We start from the raw sequence: 15802 nt of genomic DNA, 5'->3' as shown, positions 1-15802 counted from the left end.
GATTCCTGTCTTTTATCAGCCTATTACATTTTATGTTTTCTCCTCTATTCCTTATATTATCTCATACAAATCAAAACCATAGTGCCCCTTTTCAGCTTAAACACCTTTCAGACAACAATATAAAGATATTTTTATTAAATAAAAATTATTCTTACAGAGTAAAATATGTTACTTGCCTGAATACCAAAGGGCTGATCTCTGATGTTCATGTCATCTTTCGCATATCTATTAAATAGAGGAAATGTACAAACACAATATTAAGAATAATTTAAAAATTAAACAGCAGTTAATCAGAAAAATAGTTTTACAGTTCTAAGAACATTATGAAATATATTACTTCAGTAAGAATACAGAACTGTAAAATCTATCTAGTATTTCCAAACACCATTTAGTTATTATGTGTCTAGTCTGATCATCTGTGATTTTAAAAAAATGAAAAAGTATATGAAACAAAAGACTATGATCAAGCAGATTAGTTGAATAAGACAGCTAATTAAAATCATTAAAAATAACTTTTCACATCAGTTGCCTCCTCTAATGACTGAAAAAGCAACATAAAATGGGATATCAGTAAATGTAAACTTAATGATACACATCTTGTCTTAAAAGTAAACCAGTCCTTACTTTTCTCGTGGGGCTCCTTTCTGCCATTCAAATTTGTATTCGGTCTCTCCTTCTGTTTCTTCTTTCTAAAAACATTCATTGAAAATTCTTTTAATTTTTCCATATAACACAATCAATTGCAAGTAAATTCAGACACAGAAAATAGTCCTTTACCTCTTTGTTTTCTTGATTGCATATCAAAATATGGAAGAAAAAAGGTAAGACAAGTTAAAACATCAATATAAAATCTACTGTATTCACTATATCATGTTATTTAATTGTCACATAAGAATTCATTGGTTTGACTTTTTTTCTTCTTTCACAAGATAAAATTCAGACCATTGCAGGATAAAGTACAAAATTAAAATTAATAAGCATGTTAATTCACAGTTTTAAACTTTTACTGTTCATTGACAGTGAATATTATGTTTTTTATTTACAAATGCATTAAATATTTAGTAAGAAGGACTAAAGATACATATACAAATTATGAAAGAATAAGTGTACTTTGGACATAAAAGTTTTTTTCCTCCTCAAGAGCACATTACGAAATATTACCAGATTAGAAAGATTTTTTTTAGTATTTATTCTGTTGTATGATTATAGTTTTTATTATCTTCACAGGATAATAGCAATTTTAAAAGATGGAGAGCAACTTTAAAAAAATATCTGTCATAGATAGTACTTTTCAATCTTTAGCTGCAAACACATCCAAGACTTAAAAGAAAAGGAAGGAGGCCAGGCGAGGTAGTTCACGCTTATAATCCCAGCACTTTGGGAGGCTGAGGCCAGTGGATCAGGAGGTCAGGAGTTCAAGACCAGCCTGGCCAACATGGTGAAACTCTGTCTCTACTAAAGATACAAAAATTAGCTGGGTGTGGTGGCATGCTCTTGTAATCCCAGCTACCCGGGAGGCTGAGGCAGGAGAACTGCTTGAACCCAGGAGGTGGAGGTTGTAGTGTGCCGAGATGGCACCACTGCACTCCAGCCTGGATGACAGGGCAAGACTCCATCTCAAAAAAAAAAAAAGAAAAGAAAAAGAAAAGGAAGGAGGTAAGTACCTTTTTTAGCTCCTGGTGGGGCTTCATACATGAAATTAAGGCCATTCTTTACACGTTCATCTCCCATAAGCAATCTAAGTGAAGTAAGACAAAGTTAACGATTTTATGTAGGACAAAAAAAAAAAAATTATAGAATAATCCACTCCCCACCAAAAAACCTAAGGGAATTAAGATGAAATATTTTTGTTAGGAACAGAGTTCCAAAACTTTACTCCACTAACTAGATTACATCTGAATGGAAATTAAACAGTGCTGCCTCTTTAGTAACTGGTTATAAGCTCTGAGACTTTCTTACTACCTGAGAGACCCTAGCCATCTTAACAAAAAAGAGGAAAATAATATGGTTATTTTCTTACAGGATTTTCTCAAACCCTGAAATGCTGTGGAAATTATGACAACTTTGAAATCCCATATGCCATCACAAATTTACAATTAAGTTAAATAATGCCAACACTTTTTCTTAATTGTAAGGGATCAAATGGTTTTGTTTTTTCCCAGCAAAAAAAGAAAAGGCAAAGGGATCAGTTTTGGAAAAAATGAGTCTCTCTGGGATTTCTTTAGGAAGTCAAATCCAACCAGGGCTTGTAAGAGTCACAGTAAATGAGAAAATAAAATTCTTTCATGAGGCCAGTGAAAAAAGAATAATTGAAAGAAAGTCTATGGCTGGGCACAGTGGCTCACACTTGTAATCCCAGCGCACTGGGAGGCCAAAGCAAGTGGATCACCTGAGGTCAGGAGTTTGAGACCAGCCTGGTCAACATGGAGAAACCCCATCTCTACCAAAAATACAAAAAATAGCCAGGCGTAGTGGTGTGTACCTGTAATCCCAGCTACTCGGGAGGCTGAGGCAGGAGAATCACTTGAACCTGGGAGGCAAAAGTTTCAGTGAGCCGAGATCGTGCCACTGCATTCCAGCCTGGGTGACAGAGCCAGGCTCTGTCTCAAAAACAACAGCAGCAGCAAAAAAGTCTACACATGCCAATTAATATGATGGACTCAGTGTCTGGTGCATGACAAAAATCACATTATTTATAGTTCTGTTTTAACACTGAAAGTTCCCTGTTTGAGCTCTGTTTAAAAAAAGATACGCTAGGTTTTTTAGAACAAAAAGCTCTGTAATGAATGGAATGACTGGTTGAGTCAAAGTTCTAATTCATAAGATCCAAGTAAAAATAATAAAGAAGGAGGCTAAAGAGTGAACATAATTTTTCCTTATATTTGGAAAAGACAATCACAAAGGATATATGACATGATTATAATTCCTCTCCTTACAGCCACTGGATTCTATAAAGACCTGTAAAAAATTAGCAAAAGGCCGCAGGGATCTACATCCAATAGATGTAGATATAGATAGACTGATATTCAGCAATAAAAGGGACTGAAATACTGATATATGCAATACCAAGGGTCAACTTCAAAAGCATTACGCTATGTGAAAGAAGCCAGTCATGAAAGACCACATGACATATGATCTAATTTATAGGACATGTCCAGAATAGACAAATCTATAGAGACAGCAAGGAAATTAGTGGCTGCTCAGCACTGAGAGGTAGAAGGGGGACAAGGCAGGGGAATGAGAAGTGACTGCTAAAAGGTAGAAGATTTCTTTTTTGGATAATGTAAATGTTCTGAAAATAGATTACAGTGATGGCTCCAAAAGTCTAAATATACTTAAAAACAACAAACCCTTTAAACAGGTGTATAAGTTATATCTTAAATTCACATCATTAAAAATATCAAAATTAGCCCGGCGCAGTGGCTCACGTCTGTAATCCCAGCACTGTGGGAGGCTGAGGCAGGTGGATCTTAAGGTCAGGAGTTCGAGACCAGCTTGGCCAACATAGTGAAACTATGTCTCTACTAAAACTACAAAAATTAGCTGAGCGTGGTGGCAGGCGCCTGTAGTCCCAGCTACTCGGGAGGCTGAAGCAGGAGAATCGCTTGAACCTGGGGGGCAGAGGTTGGAGTGAGCCAAGATCACGCCACTGCACTCCAGGCTGGGCGATAGAGTGAGACTCCATCTCAAATAAATAAATAAATAAATAAATAAATAAATAAATAAATAAAATCAAAATCAAATACACTGAAAGCCAAGCTCAGTATCACTAGTTATTAGGGAAATGCAAATCAAAATCACAATGAGATATCACCTTGCACCTATTAGATGTCTATCTTCTGGAAAAAAAAAAAGGAAGATAACAAATGTTAGAGAGGATATGGAGAAACTGAAACCCAAGTCCATATACTAGTAGGAAATGTAAAATGGTGCAGTCACTGTGACAACCAGTTTCGTGGTTCCTCAAAACGCTAAATATAAACCTACCATGTGATCCAGCAATTACACTCCTAGGTATATACCCAAAGGAACTAAAAACAAGGACTTGACCAGGTATTTCTATGCCAACATTTATAGCAGCATTATTCACAATAGCCAAAAGGTGGAAGCAACCCAAGACTCAAACAGATGGATAAACAAAATGTGGGATGTACATACAAAGGAGAATTATTCAGCCACCAAAAGGAATACAGTGCTGATACATATTACAATATATATGAACCTTGGACACATTATGCTAAGTGAAACAAGCCAGACACAAAGGAACAAATATATGATTCCATTTATATGAGGTATTTAGAATAGGCAAATTCATAGACAAAGAAAGTAGAATGGTGGTTGCCAGGGGCTGCGGGCCAAGGGGAATAGGGAATTATTCTTTAATGGTTTAATGGTTTCAAAGTTTCTGTTGGAGATAGTGAAAAAGTTTTGGAAATGATGATGGTTCACCACACTGAATTTAAGGGTACACTGAATTGCACACTTAAAATGGTAAATTTTATAAAATACGTATTTTACAAAAAACCCACAAACAATTTCATTTATATGTGCATTTTTTAATTTATTTCTCTCTCTTTCTTTCCTTGTTTCTTTTTGTTTTTTAGAGACAGTCTCACTATGTTGCCCAGGCTGGTCTCAAACTCCTGGACTCAAGCAATCCTGCCAAAGTGTTGGGATTATAAGCATGAGCCATCGTGCCCAGCCCAATTCATTTATATTGAAACAAAAATAATAATAAAACCCAAACTAAAAGATTGTTTCCCACTTTATGCAAAATTCAACAAGTATATAAAGTAAAAGGTATGGGTATAATATTGGTATTTTTGTTTTAACCTCAACTAAAACTTACATAGTTTTTTTGACATCCCATAAATCTTTGTATTTACCTAGACAGAATAATAAATGTGATTTTCAGCTGGGCGTGGTGGCTCATGCCTGTAATCCCAGCACTTTGGGAGGCCAAGGCGGGAGGACTGCTTGAGTCCAGGAGTTCAAGATCAGACTGAGCAACACAGTGAGTGAGAGACCCTGTCTCTACAAAAAATAAAAAATCAGCCAGGTGTTTTGGTGTGTGCCTGTAGTTCCAGCTACTCAGGAAGTTGAAGCGGGAGGATCACTTGAACCCAGAAGTTTGAGGCTGCAGTGATACAACTGCACCACTGCACTCCAGCCTGGGCAACAGAGCAAGACCTTCCTCTCAAAAAAACTTTTTTTCATCTTAGGAAAAAAGTATAAAGTGACTAAAGTGATTGATATAATAAACATTAAGAAATCTCTAGGACAGTAAAAACTTAAAAGAGAAACAACAGATTACTGAAGAATGAAATTGGCTATCAAAAACAGCACTTTTCAAAGAGGAAGAAATATTGAGTACCTACTCCATGCATAGCAATAAGTGATATTATAGGGACCTACTGGCAAATGACCAATTACTCACAAATTTGCACTCAAATGACCAAACCTAGAAGTAATAACATCTTAGTGGCAATGAACACACTTAGTGCTCAGATCCTGGTTTCTAAGTATCATTCACCAATGAAAGGAACCTGGGTGCCTTGGAAAACTGGTTGATTCCAGTGTTGCATCAGGGAAAATAAAAGACAAGTCTGACCATATCATGGGACCAGAAGCAGCATTAAAAAAAAAAAAAACAAAAAAACAGGGTTGGTGCATGTTAAATGGATATATGAGCCAACCTAACGAAGCTCTCAATGGCCCAAACTGAAACAACTGGAGCAAGAAAATAAGTAACAATAGTATTATATTATAATCCAAAGAATTAAATAAACAGCCATGAGTCCATATTGATAGAAAATAAATAACTAGATAAGGGAAATTCTTCCTTACAGAGGAATTCAAATTAATAAATGTAGAAGGAATGATAGAAATAGAAAATAACCATTAGAACATCCCAGAAATAAATAATTGATGCAGGCAAGATCTACTGATGAATACCAAAATTAGGCAAAAGTCCAAGGAGAAACAGGGTATTTGCAGGGCTTCAAATATTAATTAAAAGGGAAAATAGTATCTTTTTTTTAAGATAAAGAATAAACATGAACACTGTGATCTGTTTCAAACCTAGTTTTCCACCTCCAGTCTGTTTCTATCCCTCTAACTCAACAATTGTTTCCTGAACACCCTCTCCATTTTCCAATATGTTTCTACTATTAATAATATAAAAATTAGGTTTTTTGTTTGTTTGTTTATTTGAGACGGAGTTTTGCTCTTGTTGTCCAGGCTGGAGTGCAATGGCGTGATCTTGGCTCACCGTAACTTCTGCCTCCCAGGTTCAAGCGATTCTCCTGCCTCAGCCTCCCGAGTAGCTGGGATTACAGGCATGCACTACCACACTTGGCTAATTTTGTATTTCTTAGTAGAAATGGGGTTTCTCCATGTTGGTCAGGCTCGTATCGAACTCCCGAACTCAGGTCATCTGCCCGCCTTGGCCTCCCAAAGTGCTAGGCATGAGCCACCGCGCCCAACCAAATTAGGGTTTTTAAACAGTGATGCTATTGACATTTTGGACTAGATAGTTCTTTGTTGTATGGAGCTGTCCTGTGCTTTGTAAGCTGTTTTGCGGCATCCATAGTCTTCACCCACTAGATGTTGATAGCAGCCCAGTCCACAGTTGTGACAATCAAAACATTATCAAAACAATGTCTCCAAACATTGCCACATGTTCCCTGGGCAGGGTTGGGGGGTGAGGGGTGTGTGCAAAAAATGATGCTCAGTTGAGAACCACCTATCTAAATCCTTATCATTCTTCAGAGTTCAGCTTAAATGTCACCTCGTCCATAAAGTCTTTCGTTATCCTAAATGGAATTATTCTTTCCTATACTAACATGCTGTATTTTTAAAAGCAGTGTATGCTTTTAATATATCAGTTATTATATTTGGCCTTGAACTATATGTATGTATCTCTTACTAGGGTTTCTTAAGGGTAGAGAGAAACTACACTTCACACAGTTTCATAGGTCCCTATAATACCACTTACTGCCATGCATGGAGTAGGTACTCAATAAAAGTTAAAAGATTAAATAAAATTAGTGAGAAAGCTATTTAACTTTTATTTCTTTAACTTTCCTCTCAATATATTATATTTTAAAAAGTAGTAATAGTTTAGTATTACTTTGCTAAATTCCGTATTTTGATTGAAAACTGAACTTCATGGACAATTTACCAAAACACCACTATTCAGTTGCTTGATTAACCAAGAGAAACCAGTTTCAGTGTTAAATCTGCATATACAACACAATCGCTAAAGCCAGGTACCATGTTGGAAGACACCAATTAAGAACCCTAGCCACAATACAGCTTTTAACAGAACGATGACAGGCATGTCAAATAAAGTCACTTTACTTTTCCTCTTGAAAGTGTCCTGGGTATCTTCTCATTTGAGTGTGTTAAAGAAATAAGTATGTAAGAGGTCTCAGCAGTTCAAGTGTAGCCATGATTGTTCTTCTAAGTTTTGCCTAATTTGAGACTTGCCCGAAGACTGTATATGAGTCACATGAATCTATATTTTACATGAATTATGGGTAAAGCCGGAAAAAGTGGCCATCTACAGGTATGAGAGTAAAAGAGACAGCCCTCAGGGAAAGAAAAGAATCCTATAGTTGGGTATTCCATCCCAAAAAGCTGACTTAATATATCATTCGGTAGGAAATTATTCCCATGAAATTGATAATTCTAGATATATTGGCATAACAGAATTTCTTACCTATTATCATATGATTCTTGTTCTTTAAGATATTGCTGCATCAATTCTTCTTGTTTCTTCTTATCATATGATATTTTCTGTTCTGCCATCCATACCTAGATTAGTGAAGTAAAAATGCAAATTAAATTGTTGGATTTAAATTGTTAAACAAAGTTTGCTTTTCTTGTATAATAAAATATAAAATGCAATTGCTTAAAGTAGGAGTGCCCAATCTTTTGGCTTCCCTGGGCCACAGAAAACATACCAATACACAGTGGAAGAAGAATTGTCTTGGGCCACACAAAATACACTAACGATAGCCAATGAGCTAAAAAAAAAAAAAAAAAAAAAAAAAGAGGACAAAAAATCTCATAATGTTTTAAGAAAGTTTACAAATTTGTGTTGGGCGGCATTCAAAGCCGTCCTGGGCCACATGCCACACACAGGCCAAGAGCTGGATAGGCTTGGCTGAAAGTTTATAACATAATCCAATTGGGCCGTAATCACATCATTACAAATTAACACCTGAAAAATTGGAAGTGCCTTGATACGAGTTCTTTTTATTTTTGAGACGGACTCTGGCTATCACCCAGGCTGGAGTGCAATGGCACGATCTCGGCTAACTGCAACCTCTGCCTCCCAGGTTCAAGTGATTTTCCTGCCTCTGCCTCAGAGGTAGCTGGGATTACAGGAGCCTACCACCACACCAAACTAATTTTTTTTGCATTTTTAGTAGAGAAGGGGTTTCGCTATGTTGGCCAGGCTGGTCTTGAACTCCTGATGTCAGGCAATCTGCCTGCCTCAGCCTCCCCAAGTGCTGGGATTACAGGTGAAAGTCACGGTGGACTGGGCAAGTTTCGGTTTTTAAAAGCTGTATTTATAGTTTAAATTACGTTAACTATATTCATAGGTAATGTTACACATTTCTTACATATCCTTCTGAGATGTTCTAATACATGTATATGCAAAAGAACATATACAACATTCTTCTTATATAAATGGTAACATACTTTACGCAAACACACACATGCACACAAAATATGTATGAAATAAAATTATATACCATGGAGATGTGATATTGTTTGGCTGTGTCACCACCCAAATCTCATCTTGAATCGTAGTTCCCATAATCCCCATGTGTCATGGGAGGGACCCGGTGGGATGTAATTGAATAATGGGGGCGGTTACACTCCATGCTGTTCTCACGATAGTGAGTGAGTTCTCACAAGATCTGATGGTTTTATAAGGTGTTTTTCCTCTTGCTTAGCACTTCTCTTTGCTGCTACCATGTGAAGATGGACAAGTTTGCTTCCCCTTCTGCCATGAATGTAAGTTTCCTGAGGCCTCCCCAGCCCTGCAGAACCATGAGTCAATTAAACCTCTTTCCTTTATAAATTACTCAGTCTTGGTTATTTCTTCATAGCAGCAGTGAGAATAGACTAATATAGTAAATTGGTATAGGTAGAGTGGAGTGCTGCTAAAAGGATACCTGAAAATGTGGAAGTGACTTTAGAATTAGGTAACAGGCAGAGGTTGGAACAGGAAAATGTGGGAAACTTTGGAATTTCCTAGACAATTGGAGGGCTCAGAAAATAGGAAGATGTGGGAAAGTATGGAACTTCCTAGAGACTTGTTGAATGGCTTTAACCAAAATGCTGATAAGTCCAGGATGAGGTGGTCTCAGATGGAGATGGGAAACCTTTTCGGAAGTGGAGTAAAAGTCACTCTTGCTATGCAAAGGAACTGGTGGCATTTCGCCCCTGCCCCAGAGATCTGTGGAACTTTGAACTTGAGAGAGATGATTTATGGTATCCAGTAGAAGAAACTTCTAAGCAGTAAAGCATTCAAGAGAAAGCACAGCATAAAATTCTGGAAATTCTGCAGCCTGACAATGCAACAGAAAACAAAACCCTATTTTCTGGGGAGAAATTCAAGCCGGCTGCAGAAATTTGCATAAATAATGAGAAGTTGAACGTTAATCAGGAAGACAAAGGAAAATGTCTTCAGGGTATGTCAGAGACCTTCACAGCAGCCCCTCCCATCACAGGCCTGGAGGCCTAGGAGAAGGAAAAAAGTGGTTTCCTGGGCTGGGTCCAGCCTCCCACCTGCTGTGTACAGCCTTTGGACTTCGTGCCCTGCATTCTAGCCACTCCAGCTATGGCCATTGCTTCAGAGAATGCAAGCCCCAAACCTTGGCAGCTTCCATGTGATGTTGGACCTGCAGGTAAGCAGAAGGCAAGAACTGAGGTTTGGGAACCTCTGCCTAAATTTCAGAAGATGTATGGAAACACCTGGATGTCCAGGCAGATGTTTGCTACAGGGGTGGAACCCTCATGGAGAACCTCTACTAGGGCAGTGGGGAAGGGAAATGTGGGGTCGAAGCCCTCACACAGAGTCCCTACTGAGGTACTATCTAGTGGAGCTGTGAGAAGAGGGCCACTGTCCTCCAGACTCCAGTATAGTAGATCCACCAACTTGCACCGTGTACCTGGAAAAGCCACAGACACTCAGCACCAGCCCATGAAAGCATACAGGAGGGTGGCTATACCCTGCAAAGCCACAGGGGCAGAGCTGCCCAAGGCTGTGGGAGCCTAGCTCTTACATCAGCGCACCCTGGATATGAGACATGAAGTCAAAGGAGATACTTTTGGAACTTTAAGGTTTATTGACTGCCCTATTGGATTTTGGACTGGCATGGGGCTTGTAGCACCTTTGTTTTGTCCAAATTGTTCCACTGGGAATGGGTGTATTTACCCAATGCCTGTATTCCTGTTGTATCCAGGAAGTCACTAACTTGCTTTTGATTTTACAGGCTCATAGGTGGAAGAGACTTGCCTTGTCTTACATGAGACTTCGGACTTTTGAGTTAATGCTGGAATGAGTTAAGACTTTGGTGGACTGTTGGAAGGGCATGATTGTGTTCTGAAATGTGAGGATATGAGATCTGGAAGGGGCTGGGGTGGAATGATATGGTTTGGCTGTGTCCCCACCCAAATCTTATCTTGAATTGTAGCTCCCATAATCCCCATGTATCGTGGCAGGGACCCAATGGGAGGTAACTGAATCATAGGGGCAGTTACCTCCATGGTGTTTTCGTGATAGTGAGTGAGTTCTCATGAAATCTGATGGATAAAACCATCAGAAAAGGAGCTTTTCCTCTTGTGCTCAACATTTTTCCTTGCTGCCACCACGTGAAGAAAGACGTGTTTGCTTCCCCTTCTGCCATGATTTTAAGTTTCCTGAGGCATCTCCAGCCCTGCAGAACTGTGAGTCAATTAAACTTCTTTCCTTATAAATTACCCAGTCTCAGGTATTTCTTCATAGCAGCATGCGAACAGACTAATACTAATACAAGACTAACACAGATCAGTAAACAAATGCTTTCTTCTTTTGGGTGGTAAAGTTGCATATTTTTCTATTGTGGGGCTATACCATAATTTGTAATTTATTTAAGCAGCCTCCTACTGTATAAATGGGCACTTAAGAAATTTCCAATATTTTGCTATTAAAAACTTTGCCGCAAGAACTCAATACACAGGTAATTTCACACACATTTGGTAGGGTTTTGAAAAGGATCAAGGCATTGCCAAGGAAAAGAACAGGGCAAGATATTACTGGCAGAGGGAACGACTCAGGCAAAGGCCCAAAGAGGCAAAATAGAACGTAAGTAGTTCAATATTACTAATGTATAAAATCTGAGGTTGGTCCGAGGTGGGCAGATCACTTTAAGTCAGGAGTTCGAGACCAGCCTGGCCAACATGGTGAAACCCCATCTCTACTAAAAATACAAAAAGTAGCCAGGCATGGTGGTGTGTATTTGCAATCCCAGCTACTCGGGAAGCTGAAGCAGGAGAATCACCTGAGCCCAGGAGGTGGAGGCTTCAGTGAGCTGAGACTGCGTCACTGCACTCCAGCCTGGACAACAGAGTGAGCCTCCATCTCAAAATCAATCAACCAATCAAATAATCAATCAATCAATCTAACGTGGGAGAATAGTAGGGGAGAGAAGGAGAAAAAAGACGGAGTGAGATTACTTGGACTCAATCCTGTAATATTTTAATAAGGGGCTGAAAGAGATCAGATTTGTGCTTTAAAAAAAGACCATTCTATCAAAATAACTTACATCCATACAATGGAATATTATTTAGCAATAAAAAGGAATAAAGTGCTGATACATGCCATACCATGCATAAACTTCAAAAACATTATGGTGAGAGTAGCCAGTCACAGAAGACCACAGATCGCATGATTCCATTTAAATGAATTTCCAGAATAGGCAAATCCACTAACAGAAAGTAAATTAGTGCTTGCCTAGGGCTGCAGAGAGGGAGGAGAGTTAAGGAGAAATGGGAGTGACTAACAGGTATGGGGGTTTCTTTTTATTTTTTGAGACAGTGTCATCACTCTGTCACCCAGGCTGGAGTGCAGTGGCGCAATCTTGGCTCACTGCAACCTCTGCCTCCCGGGTTCATGTGATTCTCCTACCTCAGCCTCCTGAGTAGCTGGGATTACAGGCGCCTGCCACCACACCCAGCTAATTTTTGTATTTTCAGAAGAGACAGGGTTTAATCATGATGGCCAGGCTGTCTCGAATTCCTGACCTCGGGTGATCCAACCGCCTCAGCCCCACCCAAAATGCAGAGATTATAGGCATGAGCCACTGTGCCCGGCGGGGGTTTCTTTGTGGGGTGACGACAAAGTTCTAAAATTGTTTGTGGTAATGATTACTTAACTCCATGAATATATTTTAAAAACCACTGAATTGTACATTTTACATGTGTGTTTATATGATATGTAAATTTACCTCAGCAGAGCTGTTAAAATAAAAAATGACTATTCTGATGGCTGGGTAGTGAATGGATTTGAGAGGATTCAAGATTGGAGGCAGTGGAACCCCTTAGGAAATGCAACAATATAGGGGAAAGATGATGAAGGTCTAAATTAAGACACACGCAGTAGTGACAGAGAGGAAAGATAGATTCAAGAGATATTTGGAAGGTAAGACCAATAGCATTCAGTGATTGACTAGATAAAGGAGTGATGGGAAAAGGGATGAATCTTGAGCTTCTGGTTTGGGTAATAGGATGAAGGATTGCTTTACTATCTATATTTCCACCCATATGAGATAGCAAGTATAAAAAGGGCAAATTTGGGGTAAAAAACCTTTCATTTCAGATATGTTGAGTTTGAGGTGCCTATAGGACATCAAGACGCAAATGTCTAGTAGATAGCTGTCTTGAGCCACATCAAAGTTAAGAAGAGAAAACTGGTACTGCAGATTTGAGTCATGAGTAAACAGGCTAGTTAAAACGGGCTAGTTGGATGTGATTGCTTGGGGCAAGCATACTAAGGAAGCAAGAAGTGGGCCAAGGATGAAACTCTGGGGAACACTTATATTTTAGGAGCAGGCTAAAAATAAAGATCCAGTGAAGTTGATGGAAAAAGAAGTCTACTAATAGAGCGGGAAAACTAGAAGAGAGTAGTTATTACAGCTAAGAGAAGAGAGAGTTTCACCAAAAAAAGGAGTTTACAGTGGTGCTATTGTCAATAGCCGGTTTGTAAAGTGTTTGCCAGTTCACAAGAAGACAAATAAGGAGCTTGGACCACAATGTAAATTAACTGCTTCCTTCATTAGCAATATCAAGAAAAAAAAAAGAACAGCTGAACTAAAACAGTGTATCCTGTGACATAAATGACTGAGGCAGCACATAACAATATATAAGAGTAACCAGCAGATGTATAGCATTCACTCTTATTTCTGAACAAATGAGACCTTAAAACCTACCGGACTCTTTGTAAGCTTGGGAAACTGAAAACGAACAAGGAAAAAAAGAACCTACTGGACTTTAATAAACCCAACATGCTTAATTTTACAATTAGAATTTTCTTTCTTTCTTTTTAAATATAGATGGGGTATCACTTTGTTGCCCATGTTGCTCTTGAATTCCTGGCCTCTCAAAGTGTTGGGATTATAGGTATGAGCCACCATACCTGGCCCTTAAAATTTTCATGGTGGAACTCTTTTGCACTCTTTGATCAAACTCCTTTGTTTCTTCCACTTCTATTTCTTAAAAACAAACAAACAAACAAACTTTACTGGAGTATGACATATGAAAAGTTGTACATATTTAATGTATACAGCCTGAGTTTGGTGACAAGTATATCCCTGAGAAACCATCACCACAATCCAGACTATAAACATATCCATCATCTCCAAAAGTTTCCTCCTACCCGAATACATTTTTCTATTTATCTTCATTTAATATAGTTCCTCTATCCTTAGTTAATTAAGAATGTTACAGGTTACCCCCTCTCCCCATAAAGTGTTAACTATCTAGAAAGGTCTGCTAATCAAAAACATTTCATTCTTCTCCTCTATCCTGGGAAAGGTATAAAACAGATCACAAAGGCCAACAGTATTTGGTACATTTTACATAACACTTTACATGGATGAGAAGAATGTAGGTTCTAAGCCTATAACTGCTTTACTGAATTTCTCATAGGGGATTTGCAAAAGTTATTCTCCGTGGATTTCTTTTTTCTTGTAAGAAAGCTGATTCAATGACTTTTATAAGGCTAAATGTCAAAAGTTCCAGTAAAAATTTATGATTTCTCAGGTATATTTGTCTCTAAATATAAACAGCAACTAAGCAAGCAACTGAATCCCATCTAATCTCTTCATTCTTGTAAAAATAGCAACAGCTGACCCCCTGAGTATGCAGAGAAAGGAAATGACTGTGTTTGGTGTCAACAGTTATTGAGCCAACCAAATACAAGAAACCTCTCCCTCCCACAGTTGCAACCACGCAAACAAAAACTGGTGCGGTGGAAAAAATCACTAGGTTAATCGGGTGTTCCAGATTCTAGTTCTGGTACAACATTTAACTAGCTGTGTAACTCTTGGCAAATTCGTTTACTCATTTATAAAATAAGGAGATGGAGCTGGATGATTACCAAAGAGCTTTCAAGGTGTATCTGTGTTATTAAAATTTCATGGGGGAGTTATTAAGAAAAAATGTTTAATAAGGCTCCTTAGGAACGTAACAGTGAAAAAAAGTTGAGAATCACTGGTCTAGAAGTGAGAGTATATAGCAATATCTCATCACCTCAACTCGTTCTAAAAACAAATAAAAGCTTAGTTATTTTCACAACTTTCTATATAGGGACAATCAACATTTTATTGAGCACCTCCTCTCTGTAGTGAACAGTGATAGATGCCTACGTTGTTACAAATCCTTTATCTCCACTATTTCACTTAATCCTCACAATGAAGCCAATCATCGTTAATTTACAGATTAGGAGACTGAGGGTCAGATACTACCAATATTTTGTGCAAGGTCTTAAGGCTAAAAGTGACTGCTCGAATAACTAGAATCCAGATTTGACTCCAAAGCCGATTTCTAATTCACTCTTCTGCTTTTCATTACCATGATATTCACACCAAGGTATTACACCTGGTAGACCTGTAATTATGTAAAACACTAAACTTCAACGAGGTCATTAAAAAGACACTAGATTATTGGGTAAATTTTTAAAAGATCTATCTTAAATAAACGGGGAGACTTCTTTGTACAGAAAAGTAGAGTGCAAAAGCCGTGATCCCTGGGATCCGAAAAGACAAAGAACCAGAATCAACTGAGGGAAGTACTAAGGAATTTTGACATTAGTCTTCACGTATTATGGATTTACATTCCGGCCGACAAAGATTCTCTAGGCTGCCGGTCTCCTCGCTGTTGCAGAATAAACGCTGAGGACCCGCTGCGTCAGCGAGCTGCTCAGCAGAGAAAGGCGAGACTATCCGGGCTTTAGGCCTAGAGAAGCAGGGGCTGTCCTACGGACCTCAGAGACATCACCACTTTCACTTCCAGCACCTCTGGGAAGGCAGTCTCCGTGGGCCTGATCCCTCCCCGGGTCTCTTTACTCACTTTTTTGATGTTGGATTTGGAGGCAGGATGAAAGTCTTTCTTACACATGAAGTTGGCGAAGGATTTCCCCATCTTGGAACTGGAGCTAGGGAAACCAGCACCTAGATCTGTAAGTAACGTAAACAAACTCAGCCTCCTAACCGGAACTGCATTTCCAGCGGCAGGGGGAACTTCC

General features: G+C 38.6%; 1 protein-coding gene across 1 annotated transcript in view; it reads right to left on the bottom strand.

Moving 5' to 3' along the window:
- CIRSR (corepressor of RBPJ and splicing regulator) overlaps positions 1 to 15797 on the bottom strand; it is a 52299-nt gene extending 36502 nt beyond the window's left edge. The window contains 6 exon segments of the mRNA XM_017856964.1: positions 177 to 225; positions 625 to 689; positions 778 to 788; positions 1665 to 1738; positions 7724 to 7818; positions 15628 to 15797. Coding sequence (XP_017712453.1) covers positions 177 to 225; positions 625 to 689; positions 778 to 788; positions 1665 to 1738; positions 7724 to 7818; positions 15628 to 15699 — 366 coding nt within the window. The 5' untranslated portion in view covers positions 15700 to 15797.
- Positions 15798 to 15802: the final 5 nt, after the last annotated feature.

The sequence above is a fragment of the Rhinopithecus bieti genome, unplaced genomic scaffold (assembly GCF_001698545.2).
Source record: "Rhinopithecus bieti isolate Rb0 unplaced genomic scaffold, ASM169854v2 scaffold_43749, whole genome shotgun sequence".
Lineage (NCBI taxonomy): Eukaryota > Metazoa > Chordata > Mammalia > Primates > Cercopithecidae > Rhinopithecus > Rhinopithecus bieti.
The sequence above is the reverse complement of the archived record's forward strand: the minus strand, read 5'-3'. Positions and strand labels throughout refer to the sequence as shown.